Source organism: Cynocephalus volans, chromosome 1 (genome assembly GCF_027409185.1).
Source record: "Cynocephalus volans isolate mCynVol1 chromosome 1, mCynVol1.pri, whole genome shotgun sequence".
Lineage (NCBI taxonomy): Eukaryota > Metazoa > Chordata > Mammalia > Dermoptera > Cynocephalidae > Cynocephalus > Cynocephalus volans.
Genome location: NC_084460.1, coordinates 18,675,707 through 18,691,646, shown reverse-complemented (window position 1 = coordinate 18,691,646; position 15,940 = coordinate 18,675,707). Strand labels below are relative to the sequence as shown.

Genomic DNA, 15,940 nt, shown 5'->3' with positions numbered 1-15,940 from the left:
CAAAAGTGACAGCCTTTTGGGCTTTTTTTTGTTTAAAGTATGGCTTAAGTCACTCCCAGGATGTCCCTAAACGGCTTCTTTTCAATGTCTTGGATTAAGATTAGGAATATTAATAAGCAAAGGAAAAATACTGACTATCTAAAATCAGTAAAGCAGACAAAAGCAGGCAGGCTTGCCTTCCAGAGTTTGCTGTGCTGCCCATGAAGCCACTGAGGAGAGAGCATTTGGTACAAATGTACAATATTGCCCTGTTAGAAGTCATGTCCTGCACAACTGGGTGAGACTTCTGTGCAGTCCACAGCCCACCACCAAATGCTTCATTTTTACTTTTGCTGTATGGGTGAGGTAGCAAAAACATTTCTAAGTTATCACAGGAAAATAAACCACTTGCACGCTCTTCAAGATATTTTGCAAAGACCTTAGGCCTTCATGGGGGGCCTTTTAGATTTAGTAACTTCTCCAGCACTGCTTCCCAAACTTTGGGATATTATGAACCAGTCAAATTTCAAAGCAAATTCCCAGCAGATAACATTAAAAAAAAAAAAACAAACCCAAAATCCCAAAAAACAAACCAACAAAAAACATTTTAACAAGAGAAGAATTACAACAAAACAAAATAAAAAGCATACCAAAATTTCATACAAAAACTGATATTTCAGCACAAAAATTGTAGAAGGTACATACTCTTAAAATGAAGAACCATTCCTTGAGTTGAATAAAATCAGATTTATTAAAAACTTACCACATTATCCTGACTTTTTTTCTTTTTGGCCGGTCCACATAAACTTTGCCAGAATGCAGAAACCACTGTATTACACCATCTAATGATCTACAATGGTATGCTCCTTAATAGAAAACTTACCAAAATATGATCACGTAATATTTATCATTACTATGTCAGAATATCTCTCAAATAAATTAGGTTTCCTTTGCCTTTTAATCAGAAACCCTGTAGGAGATCCAAAAAAACAGAATTTTATTTTAATGAATATATGTGCCTTGTCTTAAACCCTCTGACCTTGGGTCTCCTGGATGGAAAAAAGGCAGGCTTTTAATATGGAATGTCACTTAGAAGGCAAACAAGCACTTTAGAATCTGACTTTATAAGAAGGTCATGCTAGCACCACCTTTGTGGAGTTCTCCCACACCTGAGGGAAAGGAGCAGCAAACATTACCTTTGGAATGCACATTGTGGGCTCGGACAAGCGAGGGTAGGTGTAGGAGTTGTACGAGTGTCCTTGGGGATGGGTTTTAAATGCACTTGCTCCAAATGGCATCATGGGTTCCTGGAGCCCCGAACCTGACCTGGACCTCTGCCTCATGGCTGGCTGAGGGCTCGTCTGATTCAGGTAGGACGATTTTGGCCTCCTGTCATAGTCCTCCAGGCTGGGTCCCCAGTCGCTGTCGCTATACACCAGGCTCTCCTTGGAGCACCTGCTGGTCCCTGCAGTTCTAGAAGGTGTGAGCTGGAATGGGTAGTCTAGAGGGGAGCTACTGGAGGCTCTCTGATACTCCCACCTGAGGTCACTGTATTCACTGGGTTTGCTCAGTGAGTCTAAGTGTGCATGATAATCGACAGGAAACCTGGCAATATCGGATTTGAAAGGCTTCACCTCGGAAGAGTAGGCATCCCCATGTTTCGTTTTCACTACATGCCCATTTTGCTTGGCTGCATGGCTGCCTTTATAGTATGGATCCAAATCGTCTCCATAGAGACTCTTTTCTCTGTACTTTTCAGTCGTGTAGTCAGCAGTAGTATCAGATTCACTGGAATACTGTGAGAAGGTGATGAAGCCATTTTCTTCTGAATGGCCTTGACCATGGCTGGAGGCTCCCTGATCTGGGGTGGGTGGGCTTTCTTTTCTTAAGGAGTTGGAGCGAGTCACTGAAATGTTGTCGAAATCCTCCAGCAGGCCGTTGATGGAGGTTTCCTTGCAGGGTTTGTTTCCTCTAACGATTGTCTGGGAATTATAAAGAAAATACTGTTTAGAAAAAACATTTCATGCTTTTAAATTGATGGAGGAATCCCACCCCCACTCCATCCAATTTTTTTTTTTAAATTTTATTTTGTCGATATACATTGTGGCTGATTATTGTTGCCCATCACCAAAACCTCCCTCCCTCCATCCAATTTAAATCACAGAAAAAAGCAGACCCCAGGAACATACCAAAAAAAAAAAAAAAGACTAAGAAAAAAAAATGTTGATTTTCAGTGGCAAAATAAGTATTAAACAATAATCTCAAATTGCAATTTTTTTTCTTACTGATCTCAATAGAGAGATCAATTAAATATAAAAAAGTTATTTAGAAGACTACCTAGGCTATTACTGTCTTATTTATCAGTTTACAGGCAAATCCCCTCTCCCTGTTTTTTACCTAAATAGTAAACCCTAACCACCTAACAATGAGCTGATGATTATAATTTTAACAGTACGTAACTGTTTGGTTATAAAAAGCATATTTTTTCCACATTCTTTATTCCAGTAATTTACAAAACCAATAATTATTGTCACTTGAGTATTAACATAACTAGAAATGGGTGCACTTTTTTTTACCCTTTTATGAAAGACACATAATAATTGAGGTTATGAGATTGTATAGAAGAGGAAGGCACTTTCTAAAACTGTAAATAGGGGACAGCATAGAGATTACTTGTGTGATTTAATTAATGATCAAATGTGAAATTCTTATTAAATGTGTAACACTTGCTATGGCCACACTTCTGCATATTATCATCTCTGAATATTGGATGACTTGGTAACAATGTAGTTGTACCTGGATCTCAGTGACAAATTGTTTCTTTTAATAAACCTAAATAGCACCAAAATTCCAGAACTGCAAACCACCTACAAAGCCAGTCATCCATACCTTGACAGTGATAAGGTTTGCAGCAAAATATGAAAGGGGAGGATAACAGAACAAACAACAAAGTGTTGTGACTTCAGACTTCCAAGATTTTAAGGGAAAAATACCTTTGAGCAAGTAGCAAGAAGTTCAAAACCATTTCGGTTAGTACAATACAGGGTTTCAAACTGGAGGAAGTCTAAGTTGTCCTGGAGCTTATGGTTTATACACAGCTTCTCAACCTATCCACAGTGAAAGACGAGCTTTTATTTTTTACTCCAAAGAGTCCTGGACTAATACTTCTGGATGATACCCTTTTCTTTTAAATAATCTGAAAATACTCTAAAATAAGAAGTTTAACAGAGAAGTTGCAAAGAGAATACAGAGAGTTCTCATAGACCCTTAAACCCATTTCCCCTATTGTTAACACCTTGTATTATTATTAACAAAACACCACATTTATATAGATTTCATCGTCCCATCCAGGATAACTCATTATGTTTATTGCCATGTCTCCTGATTCTCCCCTGGTCTGTGACAGTTTCTTAGACTTTCCTTGTTTTTGATGATCTTGACAGTTTTGAGGAGTACTGGCCAGGTATTTTGTAGAAAGTCCCTCAGTTGGGTTTGTCTGATGTTTTTCTCATGGTTTCACTGGAGTTATGGGGTTTGGGGAGAAAGAGTGAAGTAGAAATTTCATCATGTCAAAGTGATTTATCACTGATATTAACCTTGAACACCTGGGTGATACCTCACCAGTGTTTGCCAGGTTTCTACACTGTAAAGTTACATTCCCTTTCCTTCCCTACTTTTCATATGTTGTATTCTTTGGAAGCAAGTAACTAAGTCCAGCTGCTACTCAAGGGTGGGGAGTTAAGCTTGAACTCCCCAGTGGTGGTGGAAGGGCATCTTTATAACGTCATTGGAATTCTTCTGTATAGGAGACTTGTTCATTGTCCCCCATTTATTTATTCATTCAATCATTTATTTGTATCAGCATGGATGAACTCATGAAGATTTATTATATACTTTGGGTTATAATCCAATACTATGTTATTTGCTTTGTTGCTCAAATGGTTCCAGCTTTTATTATTGAGAGTTCTTTCAGGTTGGCTGCTGTGTCCCTTTGACAATCTCCCTTCCTTTTATATTTTAAGCACTTCCATACTTTCACTCCAAGATGCTCCTGGCTCATCTTGTATTTTCCCTGCCCTTACCCTAAAATCAGCAATTTCTCCAAGGAACCCTGGTGCCTTTTATTGAAGACCCTGGTTACCACTGATAGTTTACCATCCTTACCATTTTATGTTTTCCATAATATCATATGGATGAAATCATACAGTCTGGAGACTTTCATTAAGGCTCATCCAGGCTGCTTCATGAAATAATAGCCTATTCTTTTTTTTTTTTGTCTATTTCTTTTTATTACTGAACAGTATTCCATTGTATGAAATGCACTGTGTAGAACTGTGGTCACTGGGGGTAAGAGAGAGGTGGAGGGGGGCTAGTGAGAAATTGGTAAAGGGACACAAAAAATGATTACATTTTGTGGTGGTGAATATACTGATTATCCTGATTTGATCATCACATATTGTACATAGGTACTGATATTCAACCCTGTATCCCACATATATGTATAATTATATTTCAGTAACAAAAAAAAAAAAGAAAAGAAAAAGAAATAAAAACTTAGGTGCCTCTTGTCAAAAAAAAAAAGATAAATAAACAAGTCAGATTTTCCTATGCAAAAACAAACAAACAAACAAAAAACAGTGTGGAACGTTGTGATTGTTGGGGCAGGGCATAAATTGATTGATTACCAACATAGCTGATATTTTATTGGAGCATTTCCCAGAGACAGAAGGAATTTTATATATATATATATATATATAGTGTGGTTGTGTGTGTATATATATAATTACATACATGTGCATATATTATATATATGATTTTATGTGTGTGTATATATATATTATACACATGTATATAATATATATATATATACACACCCACACACATACTGACACCTTTTCTTCAAGTAACAATATCCATTCCTACCCCAACATATTAACTTGGAAGAAACAGTATCTGTGAATGGGGAAGGCTGAGCAGTCTCAGAAGAGGAAAGGATGAAATGTACATCTTTAATGCATTAAACACGAATGCTAATAACTCAGCCTCAAAAACAGGTTTGAGGCAGCTTCCTGTTTCACTTCAGTTGTATCTTCCCTGTGTACCACTTCTTTATGAGACGTATGTCCTGCTACCTTCTGTGGATTTAAACTAACTGGCCTTCTCTCCAATTCAATAATGTTTTGCACAGATCTTTTTAAAAAAATTTATTATTAGCATATTCATTCTTACAAATTGTGATATTTCTTTATGCCCTTTGCCCGACCTATCATTTCCCAGACCCCCCTCCCTACCCCCATCTTTAGAATCCTTAGGTTTGTTCTCTCCTGAAAGTTCAACGTAAGTTGAACTTATTGTTGTATTTTGCACAGATCTTTAAGGAAATAGTAACAGTTTGTTTATGTCACAGTGTATCAAAACAAAGTATTTTTAGTCAGTATTCTGGACAGAAATTATACTCCTGCACATTCCTATTCTCTCTCTTTATGAACAACAGGCAGAACACTCAAACAAAATATTATCAGTAATTCATGGTCCCAGGCATCTGTGTTGACAGATGTGTCACATGAATAATGACTGCAAAGTATGCCATGGTCTTAAAGTGCCTTCTGAATCATTGGACCTGCTTAGGTAATCCTTTAGCAAAAATCTTATCCAGACTTTCTCCAAACTTGACAAATAAAAGTTAACTATATTAGGTTTTTTCATATTCAGTGATATCTTTGGCTGTATATCCTAGAAAAACATTTTTTGTCTAAATTCTATCTATCTTAAACAATATTTCAATTAATCTTTCTCTTCTTTGAATATGTTAAATATTCAATTCTGGTACCACAGAATCATTTCCAGCATCTTAATGTGGGAAGGAATCCAGAGATCATCTAGGTCCCCTCTTCCTTTTACTGACTGAAAACTTAAACTCAGAGTTGACTTCGCCAACTGATATGTAGCAGACCTGGGATTTGAACCCAAGGCTTCTTTCTCCCAGGCTAGCCCTCTTTCCATAGGACTCTTTAGACTCCTTCAAGCTAAACAAAATAGCACCAGTTGGCAATGCAAAGGATTGGTGTGTGACATCACAACCCTTCAAAAACGGGTCATTGACATGCTTATTTCTATTATGCATTACACCCCCAGCAATGAGTGTACAGAATCCGGATAATTCTCAGTTCCGGTCTCCATTTCAGTACACACTTGGTATGCGATTTAGTTTCATACTTTTTTCATTACCTGTTCTCTAATTTGTAAAAAGGATAAAATCACTTGATATTTAGTGACTCCCCCCCCCCCCAGGAATTACAGAAGCTGATGAAGGGAGGGGCTACAAAGTAGTTTTAAAACCTGCTGATCCCTCAATGAACACACTGCCTTCTGGTGAACACAGAGGCATAAATGTGAAATGAATTTAGAACATTTAAACACAAATCATCAGTGAAGGCTAGGTAAAACATGAGGAGTATAGAGTAAAAAATGATCAGAGAACAAGCTAAAAATCTAAGTCTGGGGGAAAACAAGGGATGAAATTTGAGGGAGGAAAACAGAGAGGTAATTACCAGCTTGTCAACTTACTGAATGATTGAGGCTCACAGATGATCAGAATACCTTAAAGTGCCACCACGTTTGGGGCTATGATGACACTTGTGATTACAGAAGAAAAGGTTCTCTGCTTATATCAAATTGGCATCACAATCATTTGTCATTGGAAATTTATATCCAGAAAACCTATTAGTTCATTTTCAGTAAACTAATAAATGCCTGCACTGTTAGTCTTCAAAATTCACTACCAGAACACAGACAATTAAAAGGAAAAAAAAAAAATCTTTCACTGTGTGATTTCTTTGAGATCAGAACATTACTGAATACCTCCCTTGAAAGTACTGGGTCCTTTCAATCTCCCTATTTTCCCATTAAAACCCTCCCAATTTCATTAATGAGATGAATGGGCAGACTTGTAACTAACTTATTTTGTTTTCAGGAAATACTGAAAGAAAGGAATTTAGATGTCAAAAAGAGGCATCTACCTATCTTAAAATATCTATCTATCTTAAAATATCCATAGATACAATTTATAACTATTAAAAAGCAACAACAGCCAAGCTGGGGCCATTAGAGCTCAGGGGAAGAGGAAGAGAGACCTACAGAGGTCATGATAGCAGGAGAAGCCACAATGAGAGAAAGAAAAGATCACTCCCACCATTTCAAGCCCTGGCTGCTTTGAGGCTGGAGCTAGAGAGAACATGGAGCAAGAGCTGGCAAAAGCCACAGTTGTGCCCTTTGTATGAAGTTGCTTGGATATGGCAGGGGAGAAGAGGGCCTTGGTGGTGCCCAGGCCAGCAAGACCACTAACAGGGTTCTCATGGACCCACATAGGAGCGAGGAACCAGAACAACTGAAAAAAGGAGCCACTCAGAGGCCAGTGCAAGGAACCAGGACACGGCCAGTGCAAGGAACTGGGACACTGCAAGGAACTGGAACATGGCCTGTCCCATGAGAAGTGTTTGGAGTACAGGTGGAGGGGGAGACAGGCCACCAGAGAACACTGGGGCACAGCATGGACAGCTGATCTGCCCTCCAATCAGCACAGAACCACTCAGTGTAGACTGGTCAGGAATATAAAATGGCAGGGGGTGCAGTTTGCTGAAAAGACTCAGGCCCAGACCAGAGTTTCCACATAACCCAGGTGTACCAGACCTCATAAGACCTGGAAGTGCTTACAAGGTCAACAATTAAAATCTGAGCTGCACAAAAAGCCTTCCCCAGAGAATCAGCAGCAAAGTAGCAATGTAACTCAACCACAGTGCTCAAGTATTGGTTCCCACAGGAAGTTCCTCCATTTTAGAAATAGCCAAAGGACAAGAAATTACGTCCAGTGTAGAGCTTAAGTGGTAGGAACAGAGGATAACCCAGCGCAGAACTGAAAGGAAAAACAAAAAACCCATAGATCAGAGACAAAGTTTGATATTATCCAGTAAAGGTCTAACATCACCAAAGAACACCTATAAAATCTAGAAGGACTAGAAGCCCCCTGGGCTCCCAAGCCAGGGCAGTGGGGGGCTGAGGGCCTCAGCCATGCCCCACCCTGACAACTACAACCAGCCCAGCAACAACTACCAAGCTGCCACTGGAAACACCCTGGGCTCTTGAGCTGGGGAACTGGGGGCTAAAGCCTTCAGCCATACCCCCCTTACATCTGCAGCCATCCCAGCAATGACTGAACCACCTCTGGAAGCCCCCTGGTCTCCCCTGCCAGAATGAGGGGGTTGCCACGGGCCTTGACTGTGCCCTCCCTCCTCCTTCCACCCTATTTTCCTCTCTTCTTCCCTCTCCCCATCCCCCAAATGCTCTGCAGCAACATGTTAGAATGTAAAAAAATATCAATAAATTTTAAAAAAACTCCAAGTCAAGAAAAAAAAAGTTATAGTGTTAATGAGTTAAGGACCCTGTTTACAACCATTCACCTATTTCTAGCAATTGAAAGTCATGTTTGTAAACCATTTGCATGGTTCTTCTTACAAATCTCTGAAATTATTAACTACTATTTTGGAGCATATAGGGGTTGCACTGACTAGAAGCTCTCCTTGACCATCCTGGTGAATCAGTCTAGCTACATTGGTTATTATTTTAATTACTTATCACCTATGATGAGTTTGGTGTAGGGAGCACACATAAACTTTTTTCTTTATCTTATTTTCCACAATCTCTTCTACAAATAATGGAGATATATATGATTTTTGCTATTATTGTAAATGGTCTTAAATAGAAAAAAAGTATTTATAGATATAATATATATCTGTAGTATCTATATGTCTATGTCTATACTATCTATACATTTATTTATTTATTTATTTATCCTGGTGGCTGGCTGGCAAGGGGATCCAAACCTTTGACCTTGGTGTTATAACACTGTGCTCTAAGCAACTGAGCTAACTGGCCAGCCTATAAATATTTAAGTTACTAAGAATAACATAACAAAGGTCTGTTAGGCAGAGTTTTTTCTGTCATTAATTGTACTATAAATGTCTTACATTTGGTAAATTAAAAGCCAAACAGTCATAAACAACTATCTCACAGATATTTTTATTTTCTCTCCCAAGTGCCTTCATTCAGATGTCTCTGGGAGATTGGAGGTCACTGTTTCTGCACGCAGATTAATCTGTGCCTTCAAAACTAGTGAGTCTGCTGTTTCTGTGCACTTGTCTCGTATCCAGAGATGTGCGTTCAGTTTACATGCAAATTTACAGCAGTAAACTCAATACAGTCCTATATGTTTATTAATATGGAAAGAGAAATATTAATATTGCTATAGCTTAAATGCTATTTCGAAGAAAAGATAAAGACTATGAATTGTATAAGAAACATTTTTTTAAAAAATGAAGTATTCATTATCATTGTGTGGAATCTTAGACTCACAGCACTTATTAGCTATGTAATATTGGGCAAGTTATTTAACCTTTTAAAGTCACAGTTTGTTAATCTATAAAATGGCAAGAATAAATCCTTACCTCAAAGGGTTTGTGTGATGATTTAATGAAATAATATGTGTAAAACAGTTGGTATGATTCTTACCATACAGAAAGAACTAATAAATGGTAGTTATTTAACTATTTTTGGGGTGGTAAAATTTACTATTAAGTAGGTTAACCATAATTTAGGAAAAAAAGGGACCAACAAACAACAGACAGAAGAAATAAATCCCAGCTTTATATGCTGGAAGAAATAGAATAATTGATGTAGTAGATTTTTAAAAACTACTATTAGTAACTTTAAACACAAAACACAAATTTCTTGAGTTTAAACAGACATATCTCAAATTAATTACAATTGTTATATATAATAAATACTCCTTATTGGATCACTTTAAAACACTTTCAAATCATGATTATCACTATTGGTACATTTCCTAAACATATAATGCATGAGTCACAAAATTAACAAAATAAGATTTTTAAGATTTAAACTAAAAGATGGGTGTGGAAAACAAAGGTTAATAGAAATAAAATAAAATATTGACATTGGTCATCTCTGGGTGGGGAGATTAAGGATGATTTATATTTTAGATCAGTACTTTTCAAACTTGAATGCACACGCAAATCCCCAAGGATCCTGTTAAAGGGAGATTCTAATTCAATACAGTGGTTGGTACCTGAGATCCTGGAGCTCTAAAAAGCTTCCAGGGAATGATAATGCTGCTGGTCTGAAGTTCACACTGTGGAAACAATGGGGTTAATGTATTTTCCAGATTTTCTACAATCAGGGTTACTTTTATAATAAAACATGTTAGACTGAGATATGCAGTCAGTACAATAGGAATCAGCACTTTATACACACATATAATAATATAAAACTATAATATATTTTATTAACAATATAGTGTTAAATGTATTATATATTGTTTTATATATACATATATTGTTAAATATATATACACATTGTGTTAACACTTTTTGATGCTATAGTTGGCTATTGGGAGCTCCACTCTTCAATTTTTTTCCCCAATCTCTATGAAGGTAAAATATATCTCATGCTTAACCAGAATGATGACCCTAAAAAAATCTCACCATTTTGGTACAGCTTTAGCATCATGATCTTACTATGAAACTATAAGTCTTAGAGTTAATGATGAATAACACCTGTGTACCATGAAAGTGAAAGTGAAGGGTGGGTGCAGATGTTTGTAAAGAAGAAATTTTAACCTATCTATAGTAAGAAAAAAACAACAGTAACAACAAAAGACCTACCAACAAATAAAAACCTAAAGAAATTCAAGCATCCTTTTCTTGGATCTCATTTTTAGCATTTGATAATGTTTTTTTGATTGTGTAAAGTTATCACTCCTAAAGGAAGCACATGCTTTTCTATGTTTCAGTGAAAACTATTAACTCGGTGTGAACAAGCAGGGGCTCGCAAAATATAAATGTTTGTTAAAAACAAATGGTTGGCCCAACCAAAAAATTAAAAGAAAAGAAAGGCATAATAACCTTATTTGATCAGGAAGACCAGTTAAACCAGAACAGAGGCAAAAATTTGTATTGCTGACATGGGTTTCACTTTATGAAATCATAGATGGAAAAGCAGTAATAATGAAATCCAAATATGCAGAATTTTCCAACATTGTTTAACCAGGCTTTGAAATGGAAGAATCACTGTTTATGACTGTCAACGACATCTGATATTTATTAAAGCAAAATTGTGCAGTTTTAGAGAGATCAATAATATAATAACTGCAAGAGTATTGGTGAATTTTATGCCGCAGAACCTCCAGGCATTAAAAGTCAATGCTACCCAATCTATTTGAGTTTGAAACCCTGGTTCTCATTGCCTTTCCATTGTGCCTTGGGCCAGCGCAGCATCTACTCTGGCTCTGGTGACAGTGGCCATATTTCACAGCGTTCCTTCCTCAGGCTGTCGGCTGGCGATAAGCTATAATGGATCTCTCTGTGGGAACAGCTGTCTCCCCTTGTTCCCAGAGAAAAGATGAAGAAGTGCCTCTGCTCCCATAGACTGAATTAACCTTGACAATAATGAACTGTGTAATTAACATTGTTGCCCTAATAAAACCTCACAGTTCTTTTTCAAAAACTATCTTCTCTGCACTTAAAGAATGCGTTTCATTCTATCTTTCTGGGTAAACACTTTCCAAAAGGCCAACAAGCCAAGTATTTCTATGACTCAAGTATAAACAATGACTCTTTCAGAAAGTATCTACTTTAAACTGTCTACCTAAATTCTTACCTTGTTTGCAGGGAACCAATTCCCTTGTTTTTTTAAGGCATGTGGCTGGAAATATCTGGGTACGTAATCACAACAGACAGACTTAACATTCTTGAATCCTTATGGGAAGAAATACTAATTCTCAGTTGGGTTTTGTAATATTGTAAGATTTCAGATCTTCTATTTTCTTTTAGTTTTCTAAATATATATCTTATTTTTGTAACCACAGGGGGTATGGCTAATTGGGTGAGTAGTGGAGAATCACAAATCCCTGGAAAATATAAGAATGTGGACAGGATATCTCAGAGTGGAGGTGGTGGTGAGGAGGGTTTCTAACAATAAATTCCCTTCTTAACAAATTATGTAATAATCTTAACCACGTGGAATCCAAATAAGCCTGTTCATTCACTAACTTAAAATATCATTATGTTTTGCACAAATTATGAGGATGTATCTGAGAAAGCGGAATGTATCAAAGAAAGGTTTTGTGAATTTTGCATAAATTAAGATTTCCTCACTTATGTTAATTAGAAAATTTTCTATTATTTGTCATTTTCTCTGCCTCCTAAAGCACAGTGATACCAACACATTTGGTGATCAACTCTACACATGGAAAATCCCCGAAAGCGACTTTCTATTCACTGCTAACTTAGCAAAGCAAATGTGAACAGTTTACAGCTTGGTTCTTGCTGCCTGAAACATAAGTCAGTTTGGCTGAAGTTAACTAGTTTGACCAGAGTTAATAGTCAGAAGTGCTACATGTTTTTGTTTAGAGTCAGTTTGAGACCATGGGTACTGTAGCTGGGAATTTCACTACTATTTGCTTGCTGTTTTCTGTTTCAAGGTTGAGGTAGCAATGAGGTCTAGGAAAGAATCTCTGTTCATTAATTTATTCATTTAGTCAAACAAAAAATTGTTTCTAGGTGCAGGGAATACTCTGAGATGAATGTGATTAGATTCTACAATCTATTTTTAAATGTGGATAGTGGAAGAATTTAATATTATTCTTTAAACTTTACATGTGCTATATTCACATCTTAGCCTGTGTGCCCCAAAAGCAGAGCTGAGACAAAGGCTTGCCTGGGAATCATTTATTTTGGAAACTGAGATCAAGGAACAAGGGGGAGGGTGTAACAGGGGAGAGGGAAATCCAATTCAAGGATGTGTTATCAGGCTGGTTGTGGCCAATGGGGGCTCAGTTCTTCTGCGGAGCCGTGAAGACCGTGTCTCAGAACTGACCACTCAAGGGAATGAAGATGGGAGCCGCCTTCTACCTGCTTCCATCTCCCTTGTCAGAATGGCTGAGGGGTCTCCCACAAGCATCCCACAGGTGACAGTAAAGAAACCACGTCAGAAAGCAGAGGTAAGTGGTACAACTGAGATGAGCGGCAGGATGCCTCAGCAGTGGCTAGAGTCAAAAAGCTTGGCCTAGAAGGTGTGGAATGGGATACGAGAGGTGTCCAATACACCTCTCTTACACATGAATTTTGCAATTTAAAAAATTAAAAACGAAGTAAGACGGGGCTCCCTTCTCATTAACTAATGGGTGTGGGTACAAGCATTCTCGATCACTGTGGCAGACATGCTAGGTGGCCACCAAAGGCAGGAGTTCCCCTTTCACAGTGCAAAGTTGTTGCTGCAAAGCTGTTCCCAGTCAGGGACCACATTTTCTTCCTCTTTGCATCTAGGTGGGGCCATGTGACCAGTTTTTACCCATGGACTATGAACAGAATGTGACATGTGTCCATTCCAGGCCAAAATTCCAAAGGAAGGAGTTCTCTTCTCTTCTTCTCCAGTCTGCTGGCTGGATGGAGAGGATCTAGCAGGATACTCATTCTCAGTTGCTAGGGGATTTCAGAGCCATGAGATTGACTCTGTATCACTCAACAACCATGTGGAAAGCCACTCTCTGGCCAGGAAAATCCACATTTGACATTGAATGAGAGATAAACTATTTTGTTGAGCTTATTTACTGAGTTGCAAGGGTTAACATGTTACAGTGGCTGGAGTTACCTTAACTAATGCATCCTAAGGATAATGATTATAGGCGTTCTTAAATTAAAAAGCAGACTGGAAGAAACAGCAAGCAGGAAGCAGGGACAGCCTTTATCTTGGAGTTCCTATCAAGTGAGCCCAGGCTGATTCTCCATAACTGACATCGGCCAGGACATTCACACCAGCTCCAGGAACACCAAGGGGAGCAATGTGAATTATGTCCCAGACATGCACTGATAATGTACTGGTATAAAAATGACACTGATCACCCAAAACCTGAGACAAAGTACTGAGAGCTGTGAATAGAATGGCTATCTCAGCTTGACTTTGAGGTTTCAATGAGAGTATGACCACATATGAACAAATGTTTCATTTTTCAATATTTTGGGATGAGATATAAACAATGAGTAGTGAAAGAAGGCATGCTGATTAGAGTGCATCCCACAGGAGCCAATTCTACAGTTGGACCTCAGTCTTTCTGATCTATTGCTTGTAAAACAAGAACAGTTATCCCCTTCCATATGCAATGTGACTTTGTAGTCCTTTGCATTGGGAGCTGGTGGAGTCGATCTTCCCTACTCTTGAATCTGGGATGGCCATGTGGCTTGCTTGGACAAAAAAAGGGTGGCAGGAGTGACATTATACCGATTCTAAGTCCAGGCCTAGAGGAGCCTTGCCAGCTGCTGGTTTCCTTCCCTTCCCTCTCTGAGCTAGCTTGGGTTAGCCAGCTGGAGGATCAGAGATGAGCCATCCTGCTGAGCCAGCCCCAATTTGTTTATGTGCTTCTTTTCTCCATGCTGACCAGAGCAGGGAGATGCAGAAGAAGAGGCATAAAAGCTAGGATTTGGGCCCATTTATACCAGGGCAGATAAAGCAGATGGCCAGAAGGGGAAAGGCTTATGTGCCTGTGGATAGGGAGGATAACCCTTGATGTGGCTAGAGAAAGGGGCATTTATTTAAGTGCTAATCATTAAGCCATGCTACATCTAACTGCTTTTACCCATAAAGGGTGAGTCAGCATAAAGTATAAACAGGGTCAATTATGCTAAGCTTCCTATAGTTGCTTAAAAATTCTTGATTAAGCCATTAGATACCAGGTTGCTTCATCAAATTTAGGCTATAATTTGTAAGGTAAGACATCCGTCCCTTTCTATTCTATGATTTTTACATTTTTGTCTTTTGAAAGTCTTTACATATTGAGATGTCAATATATCAAGAACTTTTATAATGTGGCACTAGGAAATGTAAAATTAAATATGTGGTTTGCACTGGTCATTCACATTTTATTTCTTTTGGACCTCATTGATCTAGAGAAGAGGTTGTCAAACTATGGCCCACAGGCCAAATCTGTAACACAGCCATATCCACTTGTTCACATATAGCGTATGGCTGTTATGCACCACAATGGTCTAGTTGAATTGTTGTAACAAAGACTATATGGCCCACAAAGTGTAAAATATTTACTATTAGGCCCTTTACAGAAAAAGTTTGCTGACCCCTAATCTGGACTATCACTTGTTGTATAAGTCCTATTTGAGGAGAAAACTGTTTTAGTATTTGATTCATGCACTGTGCCAACAAAGAAAGCAAGTATCCTCATAAGTTGGGTGTGCTCTCTCAGTGGGATGGGGTCCCATGGCACCAAAAGATCACTTAGCTCATTTACAATCTATGGTTCTGTGGCACAGGAGGACATGAAACACAAGCCCAGCACTCCTGCAGCAATTCAGTTTAGGGGCCAAGTCTAGAGTAGAATAAAAAAACCAATCCTGTTCTCAAAGGAATTTTCAGGCAACTGAATCAGAGTTGGTCAAGTTCTTACTGCATGGTAAGCTCGACTTTAGGCAATGGTAGATGTGGTAGGCATAAATAAGAATGTAGCATTGCCCCCCTCCCCCCAATATGATCAGAATTTGTGAACTGATGAATAAATGGCTTCCACCATTCTACGAATTGGTTTAAAAGAGCTTCTAGTTACTAACATGGATTAAACACTTACTATGTTCCAAGAAAATTGTTAAGTGTTTTTCCCAGGCAAACAGAGCACACCCAGGGTCCTGAGGCAGGGGCTGTGGGCTGCCACTCCTACCTGCAAGAACATCTTAGAATGCATTTATTTTCTTTGGGTTGTGTGACTTGTCTGCTCATGTCCTTCACCAGATTTCTGTTAAGATTTTTCTAATGCATGTTTGAGTTCCTTATGCATTAAGAATGTTAATCTTTGTGTGTTAAATTTGGTCCTTATCAAATTTGAATT

General features: G+C 38.2%; 1 protein-coding gene across 1 annotated transcript in view; it reads right to left on the bottom strand.

Annotated features, from left to right (window-relative positions):
* PAK5 (p21 (RAC1) activated kinase 5) overlaps positions 1 to 15,940 on the bottom strand; it is a 108,221-nt gene that overhangs the window by 42,437 nt on the left and 49,844 nt on the right. The window contains exon 2 of the mRNA XM_063114330.1: positions 1,176 to 1,961. Within this exon, the coding sequence (XP_062970400.1) occupies positions 1,176 to 1,961 (786 nt within the window). The remainder of the gene's footprint in view (positions 1 to 1,175; positions 1,962 to 15,940) is intronic.